A 17,054-nucleotide genomic window follows, 5' to 3' on the forward strand; every position below is an offset into this window, starting at 1 on the left:
CGCTGCTAGACTTCTTCCCTTCTTCCTCCCTTGAGCCTGGATGCAAGGCAAACTGCAGTCTCATTAGCACAAGGATTCTGAAGGATGTTGGGATGCTTTTTAGCACCTCAGTTCAAAAATCATGAGTGGTTCAGTGCAGGATATTCAGCATAAGCGAGCGAGCAGACCACATGATTTGAAGATCACGTCAACCCTGGATACGAGTGACATTAGTCAAAGTCAAATCTAAAGATTAGTCCTTGGGCTCTTCAGGCCCTTGTCTACTTTCCAGCATACTTACCTTCCTTCAGTTTAAGAGTGCCATGCTATTCGGCAATGATACACATGGCGCTGATACATCTTAGAAGGGAAACATGAAGTCTTGATGAATGAAAAGTACTTTAAAAGGTACTGTTCCCACTGGTGTCAGTGTAGTTTTGCCATTGATTTAGTCATCAGATTCATTCAAGTCATTATTTTCCCCTCTCTTCCTAATGTCTAGATGAAGTCTAGGTTCAAAGCAAATGCTTTGTGCATAACTTAGGTAGTATGAACAATTAGCTGTTTGTAAGTGACAGCCTGATGGGCTGTATTAGCTGACAATAATCACCAGAACTGGAACAACTCATGTGAATAAGATCCCCCATCCCCACTATTCTCTCAGCAGTGGTGTTGGTTTGCATATGCAGTAGATGCCATCAGAGATCTGAGTAGCCAGCACTGCTTTTCCACTAATGACCCTAAGAAAAGCCTCATCCTGTTAATGAGATCAACCACTCTCCCCTCAGGACTGCCACGTCCCAGATAAAAACATACAGAGCAAGGGTTGCGACCCATGCAGTGCAAGGCCTAAGTGTACCTCTCTGAAACCTAGTTTCAAAGATGGATTCAGTAGTCATCATTAAGGTCAACACATACTGCTCTTTGAAAGGTTTGTTGTAGAGGCTGAAATTAATAATTTGGAAAGCACATCAGAAAAGCGGCATTGTGTGCAACACTGGCTAATGTCTGTGCTGCACGCTGTCCAGAGCTGCAAAAGCTGCAGCCTGGATGCCTGGTGAGATCAATCCTGATGCTGGCAGCGTGCTGAGTTCAGCGGCAGAGCTGCCTCTTCCCTCTAGATACATTCGTAGTTTTACATGGTGACTCCGATTATCCATAATAAATGGGTGAGCCTCTAGAGCTGCTTGCAAAGCATTACACAGGAACAAGGTAGTAACTAAGTGCCGGAAGAATAAAATGGTCCCAAATTGTGCAGGAGGAGTAACCCGCAGTGGGATGCAGGCTTGGGTGACCCCATGCCCAGCTGCACCGTGCTGCTGCAAGCTGCGGGGATCAGCAGAATGAGTCCCAGTGGTTTCACTGGGGCTCAATGTCGGAGGATGAGGCACTACCCATACTGTGGCCAGCCCTCTTGCTGTTCCCAAGTCGCAAAGGAGCAATGGGTTGCTAATGCTGTGCTGCTGGCAGCACACTGCCTGAGTCTTGAGGTGTCTACATTCACCCCAGCTGAAGTGCTTGGTGAACAGCTCTGCTTTCCTAGCAAATCACCACTGTGAGAAGCAGGAGGAGAAATGGCATGGAGAGACAGACTGTAAATCCCTCTCAGTGGTATAAAATGGATGATTCACTGGGGAAATCAAACTGAAAGTAGCAGAAACCCCAGGGTCTGCGTTAGTCTGTCTGGAGAGTGATGGATGACCTCAGGAGGCTTTGATCAAAGCCAGAGGGTATTTAGCAAGAGGACTCAATGGTGGAATACTGGCACAGCATGGTGTGCGCTGGGAGTCAGATCCTGCACTGGATTCACTCGCAAAGACCCCCTCTCCATTAGGCATCTGTGCCAGAGGGAAGGCAGGTGGTGACACCCTCCAGCATTTCTGTCCTGGGGAGGTGGCAGCCCTGTCCTGCTCCTGTACCCATCACTGTGGGCATCACCACTCTGTGCTCAGCTCCACACACACCTGAGGATGGGTTTTTGGCTGAGCTTTAAACCCAGGCTCTTCTAGTGCAACCTGTAATAGCCACAACTGAGGAACCATCCGTGTGTTTTCTGCAGGGATTGTTGCGCTCATCTTGCCACCCCAACTGGAGGGGTCATGCTGGTACTTGCTACTCAGGCAGCATTCAAGCCCTGAAGCTTGGCTCAGGTTGTTTGAACTGGGTGAAGCAGCACATCAACATGCCCACAGGCTTCTGGGGTGATCATGAAAGATGAGCTGGATCCAGCTATGATTCAGCAGAGGAAGTAAATTCACTCTGAGAGGAGCCATTTGTTATTTGGGCTATTTCTTTTCTCTCTGGGACTGAGGTCTTCCAGGTTCAGCTGGTTTCAAAAAGGCAAGCACTGGCAGAAGCCCACAAAACAGATCAGGGAGCAATTTCCAAATACTTGAGCTCCTTAACTTTATGCATCCATTATCCTTGCCTTTATGAGGCATTTTCAACCTTAGCTCTTCCATAAATAGTCGGCTCAGAAACTAATAAACAAGGGAGCATCTAAAGATATTCAGAGACTAAAAAATTGGGGTTTTTGTTTTAAAGTTTTGCTCTGAAAAGGGGACTGCAGCTTTTCTCAGAGGGGTTTTTACTGTTGTGTGCACTAAAGAGTTAAAGGCATTTGCAAACCTCAGTGCTTCACATGTTGTGGGTGCTTTTCCTTCAGATGTGGGGACACCAGCTCCTTGACCCTGCTGTAAGAAGCAGAAGGGTGCAGCAGGGGTAACTTTGGGGCCATCACTTAGGAAGACAATGCTCCTCAGCTCCTGGGGTGGAGATCTGGAGTGGAAATATTCAGTGCTACTTTTCTGCATCTGGAGGAACATTTCTGCTTCTGCCAGGGGCTGGAGCAAGGCTGGATGAAGGCAGCAGGAATCTCTCCACCTGCTTCTGCCAGTAGTACTGATGTGCAGGCTTAAACACTTAGGTTAATGCTTGGGGGCTTGACCAAAGGGCTTCACTGAAGTGTGAGCACTCAGAGCAAATGGAAATTCTCCCCAGGCTGGGGCTGCATGTGGGTGCTGGGCTGGCTCCTAGGCGAGGCTGAGAGCTAGCACCGGGCTAGGCCATCCCACCACACCACAGTGGAGAGCAGCTGGGGAGATGCCAGTGCTGCAGCTGGTGAGGGATGAAACCCCCTGGATGAGTCCTAAAAATTAAAAACCCTCAGGGTCATAGATGCAGCAAGATAAATTTATCTTAAATCTCTCACCCAGCAACTTCCTTGCAACCATGTAAATGTAATTTGCTTATCTGCTCTAACAACATATTCTGAACAAATCTCAGCATCAGGGAAAAAAATGCTCTGAGTAACCAGGTCACTTATTTCTCCAGTGAAATCTGATGTGCTGTGGCACTTGTGCTCCTCCCTGACCTGTGCCTATGGCTGCTGTGCTGTCTGGTGCATTTTACAGAACATTTGGCAATATACTGTCCCTGAGGTCATGCCAGGTTTGAATAAAGCATCTGAATTGTGGAGTCTTTCCAGAAAATGTAACTCAAATGGTAATTGCCCCCTGCTATTAAATTGGAAAGATTTGCTGTAGAAACTAGGTCTTCCCTGAGTGCTTCACACTCCAATTTCAAGGTAAAAAGGGTCCCAGGCAGAGGCTGGGAGCTGGGCGAAGCATATAGCTGGAGCTCCCTCACCTTTCCTTCGGCCCAGGGGATGCTCTGTACAGAGCTTGGCAAAGTAAATCCATGTGAAATACACAAATGCAAATTCAAGCAGAAGGAAATCTCCCAGTACCCCACAGCACCCAAAGCCAGGAGTAGGTCGTGGGCACCATCCCAGCCCAGCTTTGCTTACAACAGCATCTTGGGGAGGGACCCCAAAGGGATGGGTTAGGCAGCAGGAGTGTAGCTATGTTCAGCTGTCCCGTGTCCTCCAGACTTGCTGTTGGGGTGCCCAGGGTAATCTTGGTTTAGGGCAGCTCTGCTGTGCTTGCCATTGCCCAAATATACAGTGCATGTGTCCTATCCCTCCTGCAGAGCCACGGCTGAGCTGAGAGCATGGGCATAGGAGCAAATGCTGGAATATGGGCTGGTAAAGAAAGTAATGGAAAAAATGACAATTCAGTGACTTATCTTCATAGACCTACCTTGGGAACTGAGAAACCACCCTGATGTTGAGTTCATGCAATATGACAACAGAGTGCAAGGAAAGCTGGGTTTTAGCAAGTGGGGGGTGCTGCATGAAACAGGCTCCCAGCAGAGACCCTAGTGTCGGGAGAAGTCCTGGGGGGACTGTGGTGGCACAGTGTTGGGGACTCTGATTTCAAAAGCCATGGAGTTAAGTTCAGATGAACCATGAAACTATTTTGAGTTAGTTTACCTTATACATACATGCATTTGTGTTGCCTGCATGCATGCATGTGTGTGGGTGCACACACAGAGAGACACAGAAACACAGACAGGCAGACACACACACGCAGGCAGAGTGCACCAACCTGAAGCTCAGGCAGCACCAAAAGTCGCAGAGAAGCCACGCATGGTGACCTTTGGCTATTTGGCTCCAATTACGACAGACAGAACTAAAATTATCCCTCCTCAACTACGTTGGCAGAAACAAATATAAAATTCAGCATTTTCACCGTTCCACAGTCAGAGACCAGTGAACTTTTCACACTACAATAGAGATCTGGCAGAGGAAAGCAAGAGGCAGGATTGATTTTATACTCAAGACAACTCTAAAACTGTGAAGTCTGGAAAGTGCCGGCAGATGGTGGTGCTGCCTTTCCTGAGGCTCTGCTGGGGCCCAGCAGCACAGGCTCCTGGCTTTCTCCCCGGCCAACCTGCACACACTCATCAAGCCTGCTTTAAGGCTAAAAATAATACAAAATGCGCAGAGCTCTCAGGTCAGAGCACCTCTGATTAAAACGGAGACCTCTCCTTTTCACATGCATATATTGCAGGGCCCCGAGCAATGCCAGGGAGAGAGCTTGCAGGAGAGATGTCTGCCTACAGGATTTGCTGCAGGAGAGGGGATGGTGCTGGCTCGCAGCCTCCCTCCTGCACCCATCAGCCTTCATGCCAGCTTGGCCTCTCCGTCCCCACCAGAAGCACAGCTCGAAGGGCATGTTCACCCCACCGCACAGACTGGTACATAAATACCCACGCGCTTTTATGGGGTTTTATTGCTACACTGGTCTCTGCATTGAGGGATGAGCCTGTTCTTGGGGCGCTCCAGCAGGGCCAGCCCTGCACAAGGGCCTTAGATCTGGTGATTGGGCTGTGAGAGATTGTGACATTGGCAAAGTGCACTTTTACCCCAGAACATCTGCTTGAGCTGTGGCATAGGCACTGGCATCAGAGCCAGAGGCAGGCCCAGCCACAACACAGCTGGGAGGGGGACTGGCAATGCTTACCTTGTCCTGAGGGTCCCCAAGAGGGATGTCAAAGCCTGACAAATCCATGCTCCCATTGAACCCTCCCTTGGGAGTAATTATTTTTGGACATGAAGTTTAGCAAGCTCCTGCCGACCCGGCACCCTGCAACCCCTTGCCAGTGGCACCAAAGCAGCATTGCTGCCAGCCGGGCTGGGAGTCTGGTGTCTCTCCATCGAGCCATGTCTGTGCTACTTGCTGAGCGGAGTTTTGCATGCATTGCTGACTGTGTCTGCATCAGGTCATTGCCCCAACCTCTTGACTCATCTTTTCCAAGCCAGGGCATGGTGCCAAGGACAACAGGTTGAGTGCGGGAGATGACACCCGACACGCCTCGCTCCGGCAGGACTCTCAGTTGCCTCAGCCTTCGGCAACAGGGAGAGCCACTGGGCTGGAGCGGAGCACAGACAAGGCTGGCTCAGCAGGTTTGGTGCCACCAACCCGAGTGGCCCCATGGGGCAATTCCTCTGGGAGCGCCATGCCCGGCAGCTCCCCTGGCACCGGTGTGTCTGGGCAGGTTTGGCCCATCCAACACACCCTCCTCATGGCTTTCACTGAAGGGAGCCGCCAGAATTTGAGGCACAGAAGCTGGTTTTCAGGTGAAAACCCAGACAGACATGTCATCAGTGGACATGAGCTCCTGGTGACTTGGGCTTACACAGCGCAGCCAGTCCAGCACAGTGCCACCCCACTCCCCTTTCCTCTGGGATGACAAATATTCTATCACAAATTTATGTTCTCAAGCCATAGATGCTGCTATTCCAGTCCTGAGGAAGGGTTTGCGAGCTAGGAAGCTTGCACATTACTAGGCTTTTTTTTTTTTCCCTCATAGATCTTGGTTGAATAAAAAGCTATGCCCTGTTCTTGCTCACATCTCCCATAGCCACTCCATCCATGCCCTAGGGACTGTCCTGTGTCACACACTGGTGTGGCCCAGGAAACCTGCAGTCTGCCATCAACCAGAATTTCAGGTCTTCATTGGCTCATAGGGTTTGGCCGGCTTGTTTGCATCCATTTATGGATGTACCCCAGAGCACCCCTGTGCTGGGGACACAGGGATTAATGAAGGAAAGAGCAGCTGAAGCCTCTCCCCTTTTGCTTGGGTCCTTTCACTACACAGCCCAGGGCTGCTTTCGCATGGCATCACCAGCCCACCTGACCGCCGGGTGCTGTGATGGTAGCTGTGCTCATCACCACCCCCCTGTGCTCCCCGCCATCCCACATCAGACCAACCCTGGGTCATTCAGTGTGTGGTAGGAAACATCAGATATAAATAGAAGAAAGCTGCCATATCTGCCAGACCCGATGCTGGGTGGGCTAGCACCAAAGGAAGGCCCAACAAGTCCAGGAATGTGTTAGATGTCCCATCTGTGCTGGCTTGGGGCCAGCTTACTGGTTATACTGGGGAAAGTCCTGATCAAGGTGGGAAGCATATGGGTCTGAGCATGATGCAGGTGCACCCATCGCTACAGACAGTGAGGTCTGGGGATGCTGGGTGCTGCAAAGGTCACTCATTGCAAAGAGCATTGGAAAAAGATGAAAAATAACACAGAGCCCAGATGGAAAGGTGTGCTGGAAAGGCAATGGTGAGTGTGAAAAGGCCAAGAAGGGTTTGGGCTGCTGCCAAGAAAACATCTCTGGTGCATCTAGATAGGCTTGCTAGAGGCGCGCTGGCCAGCCCAGCCAGCACCGGCTTGGCTCCGTCAGCTGGAGAAAGGGAGGCAATCGGATGCTGTGATGCAAAATGGGCAGCTGCCTCAGCGCAGGCTCCTAGAAAAGCCCGTCACCAAGGTGTGAACAGGCATTAGCAACAACGCAGCAGGGAGAAATGAATGGGGTCACTAACTGGGAGGTGTTTCAGAGCCCAGTAGTGGGTGACCATGAGGATGCTGTGAGCCAGGAGGGTGGAAAAACCCCCGCCTGCCTAAAACACAGCAGGGAAGTGGTAAAGTGGGGTTATCAGCCAACCCCAGCAATGTCTGCAAATACACCCGAAAAAGAACAACCCACGGAGGGCCCTTTCTTCACCACTTGTCTCAATCCCCAAATATCCCATTTCTTTCCCCCCCCAAAGAACTCGTGGCTTTGCCATGTACACTCACCGAAGTAATTTTTCTTTATTGCATATTGCCGTCTTAGAAAATGTACAGTCTCATAACATTACACAGCATTTCCTGCTAGCTAAGACTACTAACATCCTTGCACCTAACAGACTACCTTGGTCACTACGAAGCTAATAAGGTCCAAGACATATACTTCAGTTTACAAATTATTATGGAATTTTTTTTTTTCCTTTTTGGCATTGTTAAAAAAAAAATCATCTTTAAAATACACACCCAAGAGAAAAGAGTGGCTACTTACACCAGCACCAATCTAAAAGTAGTTTTCAACAATGGCACATGGAATTACCTGCACACAGCCTTTGTAATTATTTATAGAGATTTAATTTTTTTTTCTTTTTTCTTTTTTTTTTTTTTTTGAAAGAAAACAAAGAAATGGCAAAGTCAGCCTCGTAATGAGGCTGTTGTAAAACAATAAAGAAAAAAACAAACCGGGTTTGGAAGGGCAAGAGGAAATCTGTCAGGAAAGGTCCTGATGTGGCACTGGGGTCGTGGAGGCAGGAGCCGGGGTGGGTGCTGGCGGCTGAGCCCCGCACCCAGGGACCCCGGGAGGCGATCATCCTGTCCGACTCCCACCGCCTTTCGAATTAAACACGTGTGACCAACCATTCCTTAAACCATCAGAGGCCAGACTCTTTTTTTTTTAACCTTTTTTTCTTCTTTTTTTTTTTTATATTTTAAATTCCCCCCCCCCCAAGTCCATTCCCTCAATTGTATCAGCCCCATTTTTTCCAGCCATAAATAAAAAATATAAATAGAGGCACTTTAGTTAAGGAATAGTATTATCATTACCTTCTGTCTTTATTTCCCCCTCCTTCTTAAAGCAAAGTGCTTAACTCCACCTTTGAACATAATCTGGAGGTTTTGCAGCTGCTTGGATACGAGGTGCTGAACTTTTTTTTACGCTTACCTGCTTTATTTATTACTGCTTTAAATGCTACTCAGAAAGTCTTTTTTTTTCTTTTTTTTTATCTACAGTGCGTCAAAAGTTGCAATGAAGAAAAGAACAAAATGGTAAAACCACAGCTCTTGACAATTCTGCTTAGAGAGAGATTTCACAGCTTTCACTCAGCACGCAGACCCCACGGCCTTCAGGTGCTTAGAACCATATTTTTTTTATACAAATTAGTTTAAACAGCACTTTTGCTATACAGTACATATAGTTAACTGACATCCCATACCCCACCAGTAATACCGATTATCTGACCAAAAAAAAAAACCAACCAAAAAAACAAAACAAACCAATCTTATTTCAAATAGTGTTAATATCTAGTGCAACAGGGACAAACTCATCTCTCCACAGGAAAAAAGAACAAACAAACAAAAACCCAAAAAGGATCAAAAAAGTGTTGGTGGTATAAAAAGGTTTTGTTTTGTTTTCTTAAAAAACACACCACAAATAAATAAAAGTAAAAAGTAACAGTCCTCTATATACTCAGCATAATTTAAGAATAGAAATGTTAATATGTTAATGGTGGTTACTTTTTATTCTCCAATTCTTAATTTTCTAAACCTTTAAATTATTACTCCCTGAGAGCTTTGAATTTTTTTTTTTTTGTCTTTTTTTGGACTGACATTTGACAGGTAGTTCTGCTTACAAATTTGCAATGACAATGAACAGCAAACCAGTCAAAAAAGGACCTGGCTAAGAGACGAGTGTTTCTTGGCATCGCTGCTTCTGTGTGTCCGATAAAGAAAAGAGAAAAGAAGGTAGGTGAGAGCCAGGGGGTTTTGCACCAGCCCCTTTGTATATCAGAGACCTTCGGTCCTGACCCACCTTTACAGAGGATTCAGTTTGTCCCATTGAACAGAAAGCAAGAATAAAAATTACAACACAAAAGTTTATGCTCCTCGTCTCCTCTGAGAACTGACCTTTCCCACCGTCTTGGGCCAGAACACGTTATAAAAGTATAAATACATCTGTGTGGCGTTAGAGCGATAAGCACTTTGGGGTGAACTTTTTCCTTTAGGAAGATGGCGGTAAGAGGAAAAAGAGTGTTTCCCAAGGACGACGGGAAGAGCATCACTGGGAGCGCCTATGGCACCGAGCTCGGGAGCCAGTGCGAAAGCACAGATCTGCCAGTTTTTTGGAATAATCACAACAACGAGAAAAAAAACAACCAACATATTAAACTTCAGTCAACTTTGTTTTTTTTCCTTTTCTTCTTTAAACTGCTCGGTTTGTGTGCAAGGCGTCTCCTGCAAATGGCCCGGGGAGGGTCTGAGCGGGAGGGTGGCGGGGAGCGGCTTCCCATTGCCTTTGGGGACCACAGGGACCGCCGGCATCTCTGGGATGGGTCCTCTCTTGCTCCGCGGATGCGGCATTGTGCTTGTGCATGGGGAGAACTACTTTATGGAGTGGGTCAGAGGGGAGGAGGTGGCACTGGCACCCATCAAGGTGGGCTGCCCACGCACCTCCGTCCGTGACCCCGACCCAACTATATACACAGTATATACACTCACACACACTCGCCCGCGGGGAGAAAGAGCGTGACACTGTTTTGCTTTGAATTGCAAGGCAGTATAATGGGAATAAAAAACCCCACTAGCCACTTCAAAAAGACTAACCCGCGTTTTTTGTTGTGTTTTGTTGTTGTTGTAGTTTGTTTTTCAGAAGTTGAGCTTGGTGACGGGCCTCTCGCGGCCGCTGTCTGCCAACTGGTTGGCGATGCGCTTGCGGTTGCGCTTCAGCTTGGAGAGGTCCTTGTCAAAGACTTCACCCGAGCGCAGGGCTGAGACGAGGTCGTCGAACTCTCCACCTTCCTCCCCGCTCTCCTTTGCCTTCCTCGCCTTGCGCTCCCGCTCCCGCTGTTCCTTCAGCTACGTGCCGTGGCAGGGGTAGGAGGGAAAGGAGACATCTCATGCAGGTGGTTGTGGGGGTGCCCAACACATGCATGGTGACCCCCCAGACTCATGAAACATGAGCGTTTTCCCACCCTAGTGCTTAGCACGCGAGAGCTGGTCAGGGTTATTGATACGACCTGTGGGCTGAAGTCTGCAGCCCCATGGTTGCTGCTGGTGGGTCACAGCAGCTCACAGGCAGCACTAACACTGCTGCACATTTTAGCTCCAAGATCTCACCAACCCAAGGTCATTAGTTAATTAAACAATCAGCAGTAAAAAGCAGGTGGGTCTAAGAGTGCAGAAGCTCCATGCCCAGCCTTCAGTGCTCCCCGTACCACTGTGGCCAAAAGCAACTGTTGGGGACAGCATGGCAAGGTTGCCATCTCTGGATGTGCTGGGGTTGCTGCCAGACTTGCCAGTACCCACTCACCTGGGCCTCCATGCGTGCCCGGCGTTCCTCCTCCTCCTTCCTCCTCCTCATGTTCTCATTCTCCTGCTTGGCCTCAGTCACGGCTTGAAGGAACTGGTCAAAGATGCCAAAGAACTCATCGGGCTGCATTTTGTCTGTGTCTTCTCCAAAGTGCTTCACAGCCTTGGAAAACTGGAAGAGAGAAGACAGGGGTCCGTCAGTCCCAGAGATACCGTCCGCACAGGCAAAATCCTCCGTGGGAAGCCTTCACCCTGATGGAGCAGAGAGCAGGGATTTGCTTCATCAGGCCTTGACTTAAACATTAAATAAACCATCTGATATTTTACCTGTTGCCCTGTAAATGCTGACCTGCATGGCTCCCGAGCCCCCTCTCCAAAAACATCTCCCACACAACCCTTCTCGCCTCCGGCTCTGCTGAGCCTCCCCCTGCCCCAGCTCGACTTTATTAACTAAGCAGCAGTAAAAACAAGGAAGCAAAATATTGCGGGACTGAAGGCTGAAGACATAAAACTAATAGTAAACACGGCAGGGGAAGGGAAACTCGCACTTTTAAGTTTTCCTTTGAAGTATTTTTGGGGTATTATTTATCATTGCCACATGCTCTGCTATTGAAACCAAATGTGTTGGTGAAACTTCTAAAAGACGTTTCTACCCAGGCTCAGGCAGAGCCCTGGGTAGGGAAATAGGGAGTTTTCCGGCCTTTCATGCTGTTTGCACACCATTAATGTAAGGGAGTCGAATGAGGCCGTAGCAAGGGTCAGGACAGGACATCCATGATCTGCTGATGCGTCCTGGTCCCCAAGGAGCCCATGAGTCATTCTTGGGACTGACATCCTTTGTTCTCACTTCCAACTTGAAGGAGACTCTGTCCATAGAAAGTTTGTTAAAATTGTGACGGCGCATTCTGGAGATAAGCACACTTAAAAGAAAAGAAAAACAAAATCAAAGCACAGATTTATTAGTTGCTTTGATTTTGCTGCGTAGATCGAGAGGAACATTTTTAAAGCCTGCCTACATGATTTAGTTTTATTTGCGGGGGTACCCAAGGCTCTTAAAAAGACATTTAGGGCATTTTTATTTTTTGTTTACTTAAGAGACTTAGCACTTCAAGATGCAGGGAGGAATCTGAGAGGAGTCACTATATAAGTCAATGTAATTGAGGTTATTGTTGATTTTCCTCAAGATACTGGATTCTCTGCCATGTTGCAGGAGATTCTGGTGGGGAGAAAGGCTGAAAATGTTATCCTTGCAGGATGTAAACTTTATAAAATAATGATGTTTCTGCTTTCCTAAGAGAAAGCAGTGACACAGTTTGAAACTGGATGTGTGTTTAAAAAGTGAAGAGCTGGAACACTTTGCACAGCCCATCCTACACAATAACCATGGGACCAGCTGTGCTTTGCTTCAGACTGGACTTCGATGGGCTCTGGGGACCATGACCAGGCCTTCTCCTCCAGAGCCAGCCAAGTCAGCAGAAGATGATACAGTTTGCAGAGCATTTGTCACCACCTCCACAGTCCTAACTCACTGCAGGCAAGGTCTGCCAGCTTACTGTCAACAGGTTAAAAGGAGGGCCTGCGTTAGCCATGGCCTCAGGATGGCAATGGTCAATCATAACGCCCAAGCATGGGTGGATGGTCTGAAGGACAGTGCCAACTGGACATTGGTACAACCAGGGAGAAGGAGGTAGCAGCACTTAGTAACTTCAGTCTTTGGAGAGGTAGATCATGCAGTGGGACAAGGATGGGACCTGTAAAATGGTCTGTGCTGGACTACCTCCCTGCTACTTCAACCAAGATGAAGGCCAGGCCAAAGAGGAGATACTGGAGGACTGTTCTTGGAGGAAATGGAAATGAGCTGTGTGCCCCTTTCCTGAAAGAGGGGAAGCAAAAGGTGCTTGGGAATCACAGGTGTCAGCCAACGGCCATCCCTTTGCTGTGATTTAAAACAGTGGTAGGGACAAAAGGACAACATGGCAAGAGGTCACTGCATGTGGCTGCAAAGCACTCACCAAGGCATTACTCTGGGGAAGGCAAACATCTTAAGTAGTTTTTCTAACCAGGTCTGAAGTTGGCCTCCATTCATGTCACTGAGCTCCTCTCCCTCTTCTCTGGAGAGAAGAGCTGGGCAGGTCTCAGACTGAAGTTACCCATCAGATGTTATTTTGCCCTGCAGAAGTGGTGTCACTTGGGCAGCCCAGGTTGCTCTGATATCAACCTTTGGGTGACCTCACGTCCAGACTGAAGATCTGGTTGCTTTTTTTCCTCCTCTTCCAACAACACCAGACAGAACTCCCACTTTCTTGCCACCTTCAGCCTTCACTGGCCAAGATGACCCAATGGCCACACCTCTAACTCTAAAGTCACCAAAACTGGGATATTTCCACTTTAAGACAGGGAAAGCAAAGCAAGCCCTCTAGGCTTGAGTGAAAGCTCTTCACCAAAACTCAGATCCTTACAAATGACCTGTTATCTCCTCTGCCCTTGGACACAACTCTCCCATAGCTAGCTCCTGTCTTGCACTTCCAAAATACAGACAGGTATCTCATGGCTTCCTACAGCACATCTTGCATCCCAGAAGCAAGCAGTCTGTTGGCCTGACCTGCAATCCCTTGGCATGTTGGGTTGTGAAGCAGGAGAAAGACCCTGGGGACAGACAGGGATGTATCCGCCCACCCACTCCAAACAAACCGTGAAGAGCAGCCCAGCACCTTTCTCATGTCATGGTCTCAGCAGGACACTCACATGATCTCATGGGGAAGGTATCTGAGATGTTAGAACCCAGCATATGCTCTGGGAAGGCCACGACCATCCCTCCCCTGCTAGCTGGAGGAAAGGCTGAAATGCTAACCAGATCTCAAAGACGTTGTCGACCTTACCAGTTCTTTTGCTTCCATCAGGAGATCTTCAACATCTGAGAAGCTGAAGCTGGCTAATGTGATGAACTGGCTGACAACAGATACAAACTTGTCTCCCGTTTGCTGAACCTGAGACTTCTGGAAGTCCAGCTCCTTTGGGGGGAGAAAATATGTAAATCTGGTCAGGTCCTGGCTGATGAGGAACAAAAATACCATCGGTCTCTGGTAGTGCTGTTGGGTGCGTGCCTACATCAGTGCCACGGGTACTGGCTGCACCGCCACTGCTGCTCTCTCCTGCCATGTGTGAGACCATGGATTACCCTGTTTTACAATACTATGCCTGCAGTATGCTTTTCAGGCCAAATCCTGCAGGAAAGATTGTGGAAGCAGCATAATTTAGCAAGACAGTGAGTCCTTCGGGATACCTCCACCATTTCATCACCACTCCAGCTGGGCTGCAGAAGTGCTCCCCAGCCCGAGCCCCAGCCCTCTGCAGTTTTATAGCCAAAGGGAGACCCCCCGGCACATCACAGGTCCTCCATGGGCATCATCACCAGACTTACTCAGCCTCCCTTGGCGTATTAGATATAAACCACGCACGTGCCTAACCACGTACAGTAACTTCAGTGCCAAAACAGCCCTAAGAGGGCAGGCACACGTGCAGGACAGGAAGGAAAGACAAACAGATCTCCAGGATGTGAGATAAAAGCAACTTCGCTGGGAGCTCCCTCGCCTGCCTCCCTAAGGAGGGATGCCACGGTGCTTGGAGCCAGGCTGGACTATATTTAATTTAAATAATACTTACAGTCTCCACCGCTCTCAGGCCGCTCCTCAGGGTGTTTATTTCTTTCTCCAGCTCAGTCATGCTGTTGGAAATGACAGGATGTTAATTTTCAGCCTTCCCCAGCAAATTCTACAGCTCTCCAACCAACTCGACCATGTTTTTCCACTGAAAAGGCCCGAGCACTGCACATATTGCCTTGTGTCTGCAGACCAGCATGTTTTGAGCAGCAAAATGGGCTGACAGCCTCTAAGCTAGGGCAGCCACCCATCTCAAAGTGGTTGCAGTTGTTTGTTTTAAAGCAAAGCACTTTTCCGTATTTTTAATCAAGGGGACTGTGCAGGCTTAGCAAGCTCAGCAGCCTCCAGACCTCTCCACGCAAAAGGGGAGCTCAGGAGAGGGTTTTGTTGGGCATGGATTTCTCTCTCCCTCTCGAGGGCCAGCAGAAGGTAGGCTGCTTGTCTCATCACACAGCTGACTTTTTCAGGGAGCGATGGTTAGGTGAATGCCATGCAAAGCATCCTTCTGAACAGCAAGGCTTTCATAAAGGGAGACAACCCAAATAGAGAGAAATGAAAATAAATCATCACGTCTGGTGCTGACTGTGTTTACACAAGGCTCAAGCCCCTGATGAGCATCATGTTCAAGTACTTAAGGGTTTCTACCACTACATCTGAGTGGAAGCTTTCTCACAAAGATTTGATGACCACAGGCTTGACGTCTTTCCAGGGGTGTCTGTCCTATGGCTGGGGTCCCTGGAAATACTGATGCTGGGTCATGGGGCAAGCGTTCCTGGCAGGTTTAGTCTGGGAAAATGCAGTTTTGGGAGCCCTGTGCTCCAGCAGTTCATTACTAGTGGTGGGATTGACAGAGGCGGCAATTTTGCTTCGCAGCTGCAGGGCTGGGGGGAATTTAGGGTTTTCCAGAGCTTTAGAAACTTCTTTGTTTCACTCTAGATTGGACCAAACCCAAATATTACATATGCTGTCCAGTTTAGAACAAAATGATAAACTTCGGGGGGGGGGAAAAAAACCCTCTATGCAGACGTTTTCTTTCCTGTACGTGTATCTGTACAACAGCTGCAGATACATGAGCACGAGAAAACTGGAGCCTCCACCTGTGAGGAGCGTGCCTTGCTCAACCATGTTCTCAGCCAGCGCCTGTGGGTGCAGCCGCTACACACTCCTCCTTACACACCAAGATTTGTCCTGTCACTTTGTTTAATCTCTATGGTTGACAATTATTTTACATTTTAAACGTGAGGATGCTTGCTTTGCACATTACAGATCTTCCATGAGGAAGCCACCATTCCTACAAGAGCACTTTGAAACTTGAAAGACCCTTGATCTCCTGTAAACTCTGTGCATATTTGCCATTCCCTCTCTACAAAGGTGCAGTTTCAGGTCCTTTCATGTCCACAGCTAACACGCACGTGTGCTGACTGCAGAAACGTGTGATCTTTGCTGCTCAGGTCCCCAAAGCAGCAAAGCCGTAAGCTCTTGCTGAACTTTAAAACTGAAACAGAGCCTCATTGATTTCAGAGGGACTTCAGCACATACTCGAGGGCTTTGCAATGCAACAGCAGATTCCTCCTGCACTTTTAAGTTCAGTGTGTGTTTAAGGGCTTTGCTGAACGGAGGCCTCCGCCTGCAAAAAGACAGCAGCAGCCTGCTCCAACAGGTCACCGGGAGGCAGGCAGGGTTTAAAAGCTTGTTGCAAACACCAGAAGCTCCATGGTGGTGGTGGAATGAGGGCCAGGCAGGACCCAGAGGCAGGTGAGCCCCTTGTGCTGCTGCCTGGTCCTGCCTGTGCTGCAGGCAAAGCCTCCCAGCCACACGCAGATAAACAGCTGCCCTTTATCTGCAGCCACACCGCAACCGCTTCCTCCCAGATTACTTAACGTACCATTAGAAATTAATTAAATGCTTCTGCGGTGAGATAACAACAGGAAATGGCTGCTCCAGGCAGCTCCCCTCCCTCGTGGTCAGAGGCTCGCAGCCCTTTGCTGCAAGGGCTGAGATTTAAAGCCATCAGGTGATGTTTGCTCCAGCCTCCAGGGCTGCTCTTGGGCCAGCGTGGCTGCAGCACAGGGCCCAGCCCAGCAGCCAGGATCTGGCTGGGAGCACGAGCAGGGGAGGATGACACGGAAAGGCAGGCTGGAGCCAAGGGAGAGGCGCACCCGGCCCTCCCTAAGCACCACCTAAATCCTTGCTTACTTGACTTTGGCTGCTTGCGGGATGTCTCGCAGCTCCTCATGCAGGCGGAGGACTTTGGGATATTTCTTTTCAACGATAGTGATGAGATAGTGCAGAAGGGTGATGTTCCTAGGAGAAAGGAACGGCAAGGTTAGTGTGGCAACACCATGGGGAGCCAAGAGCTCAGTTGAAAAACCCTGGTTAAATCCCAACCCCGGTAATGAACTATTCTGGGATTTCTGCAAGGATGCTGCTCACTGCCTGTCCGGGGCCACGGGATGGGCCTGTCCCATGCACAGCCACAGTGCAGAGCAGCCTGGTCCCTGCAAGCAAGGGCCCTCCACAGGAGGAACCCAGGGGAGGCAACTTGAGCATCACTGCTCCCATCCTCCATTGTCTTTACTGCTGGATGAGAACAGGCAGATTTGAGACCTGACTCAGCTCCTCTCACTCTGTTCATGGAG

At 48.9% G+C, this 17,054-nt stretch overlaps 1 protein-coding gene across 4 annotated transcripts in view; it reads right to left on the minus strand.

Annotated features, from left to right (window-relative positions):
* Positions 1-8,695: 8,695 nt before the first annotated feature.
* Positions 8,696-17,054, minus strand: part of DAAM1 (dishevelled associated activator of morphogenesis 1) — a 95,524-nt gene continuing 87,165 nt past the window's right edge. For all 4 annotated transcript variants that reach the window (XM_075104194.1, XM_075104192.1, XM_075104195.1 and 1 more), the window contains 5 exons: positions 16,612-16,719; positions 14,420-14,480; positions 13,636-13,767; positions 10,758-10,928; positions 8,696-10,303 (listed from right to left, as the gene is read on the minus strand). In XM_075104194.1, the coding sequence (XP_074960295.1) occupies positions 10,094-10,303; positions 10,758-10,928; positions 13,636-13,767; positions 14,420-14,480; positions 16,612-16,719 (682 nt within the window). In that variant the 3' untranslated portion in view covers positions 8,696-10,093. The remainder of the gene's footprint in view (positions 10,304-10,757; positions 10,929-13,635; positions 13,768-14,419; positions 14,481-16,611; positions 16,720-17,054) is intronic.

The sequence above is a fragment of the Phalacrocorax aristotelis genome, chromosome 9 (assembly GCF_949628215.1).
Source record: "Phalacrocorax aristotelis chromosome 9, bGulAri2.1, whole genome shotgun sequence".
NCBI classification, from domain to species: domain Eukaryota; kingdom Metazoa; phylum Chordata; class Aves; order Suliformes; family Phalacrocoracidae; genus Phalacrocorax; species Phalacrocorax aristotelis.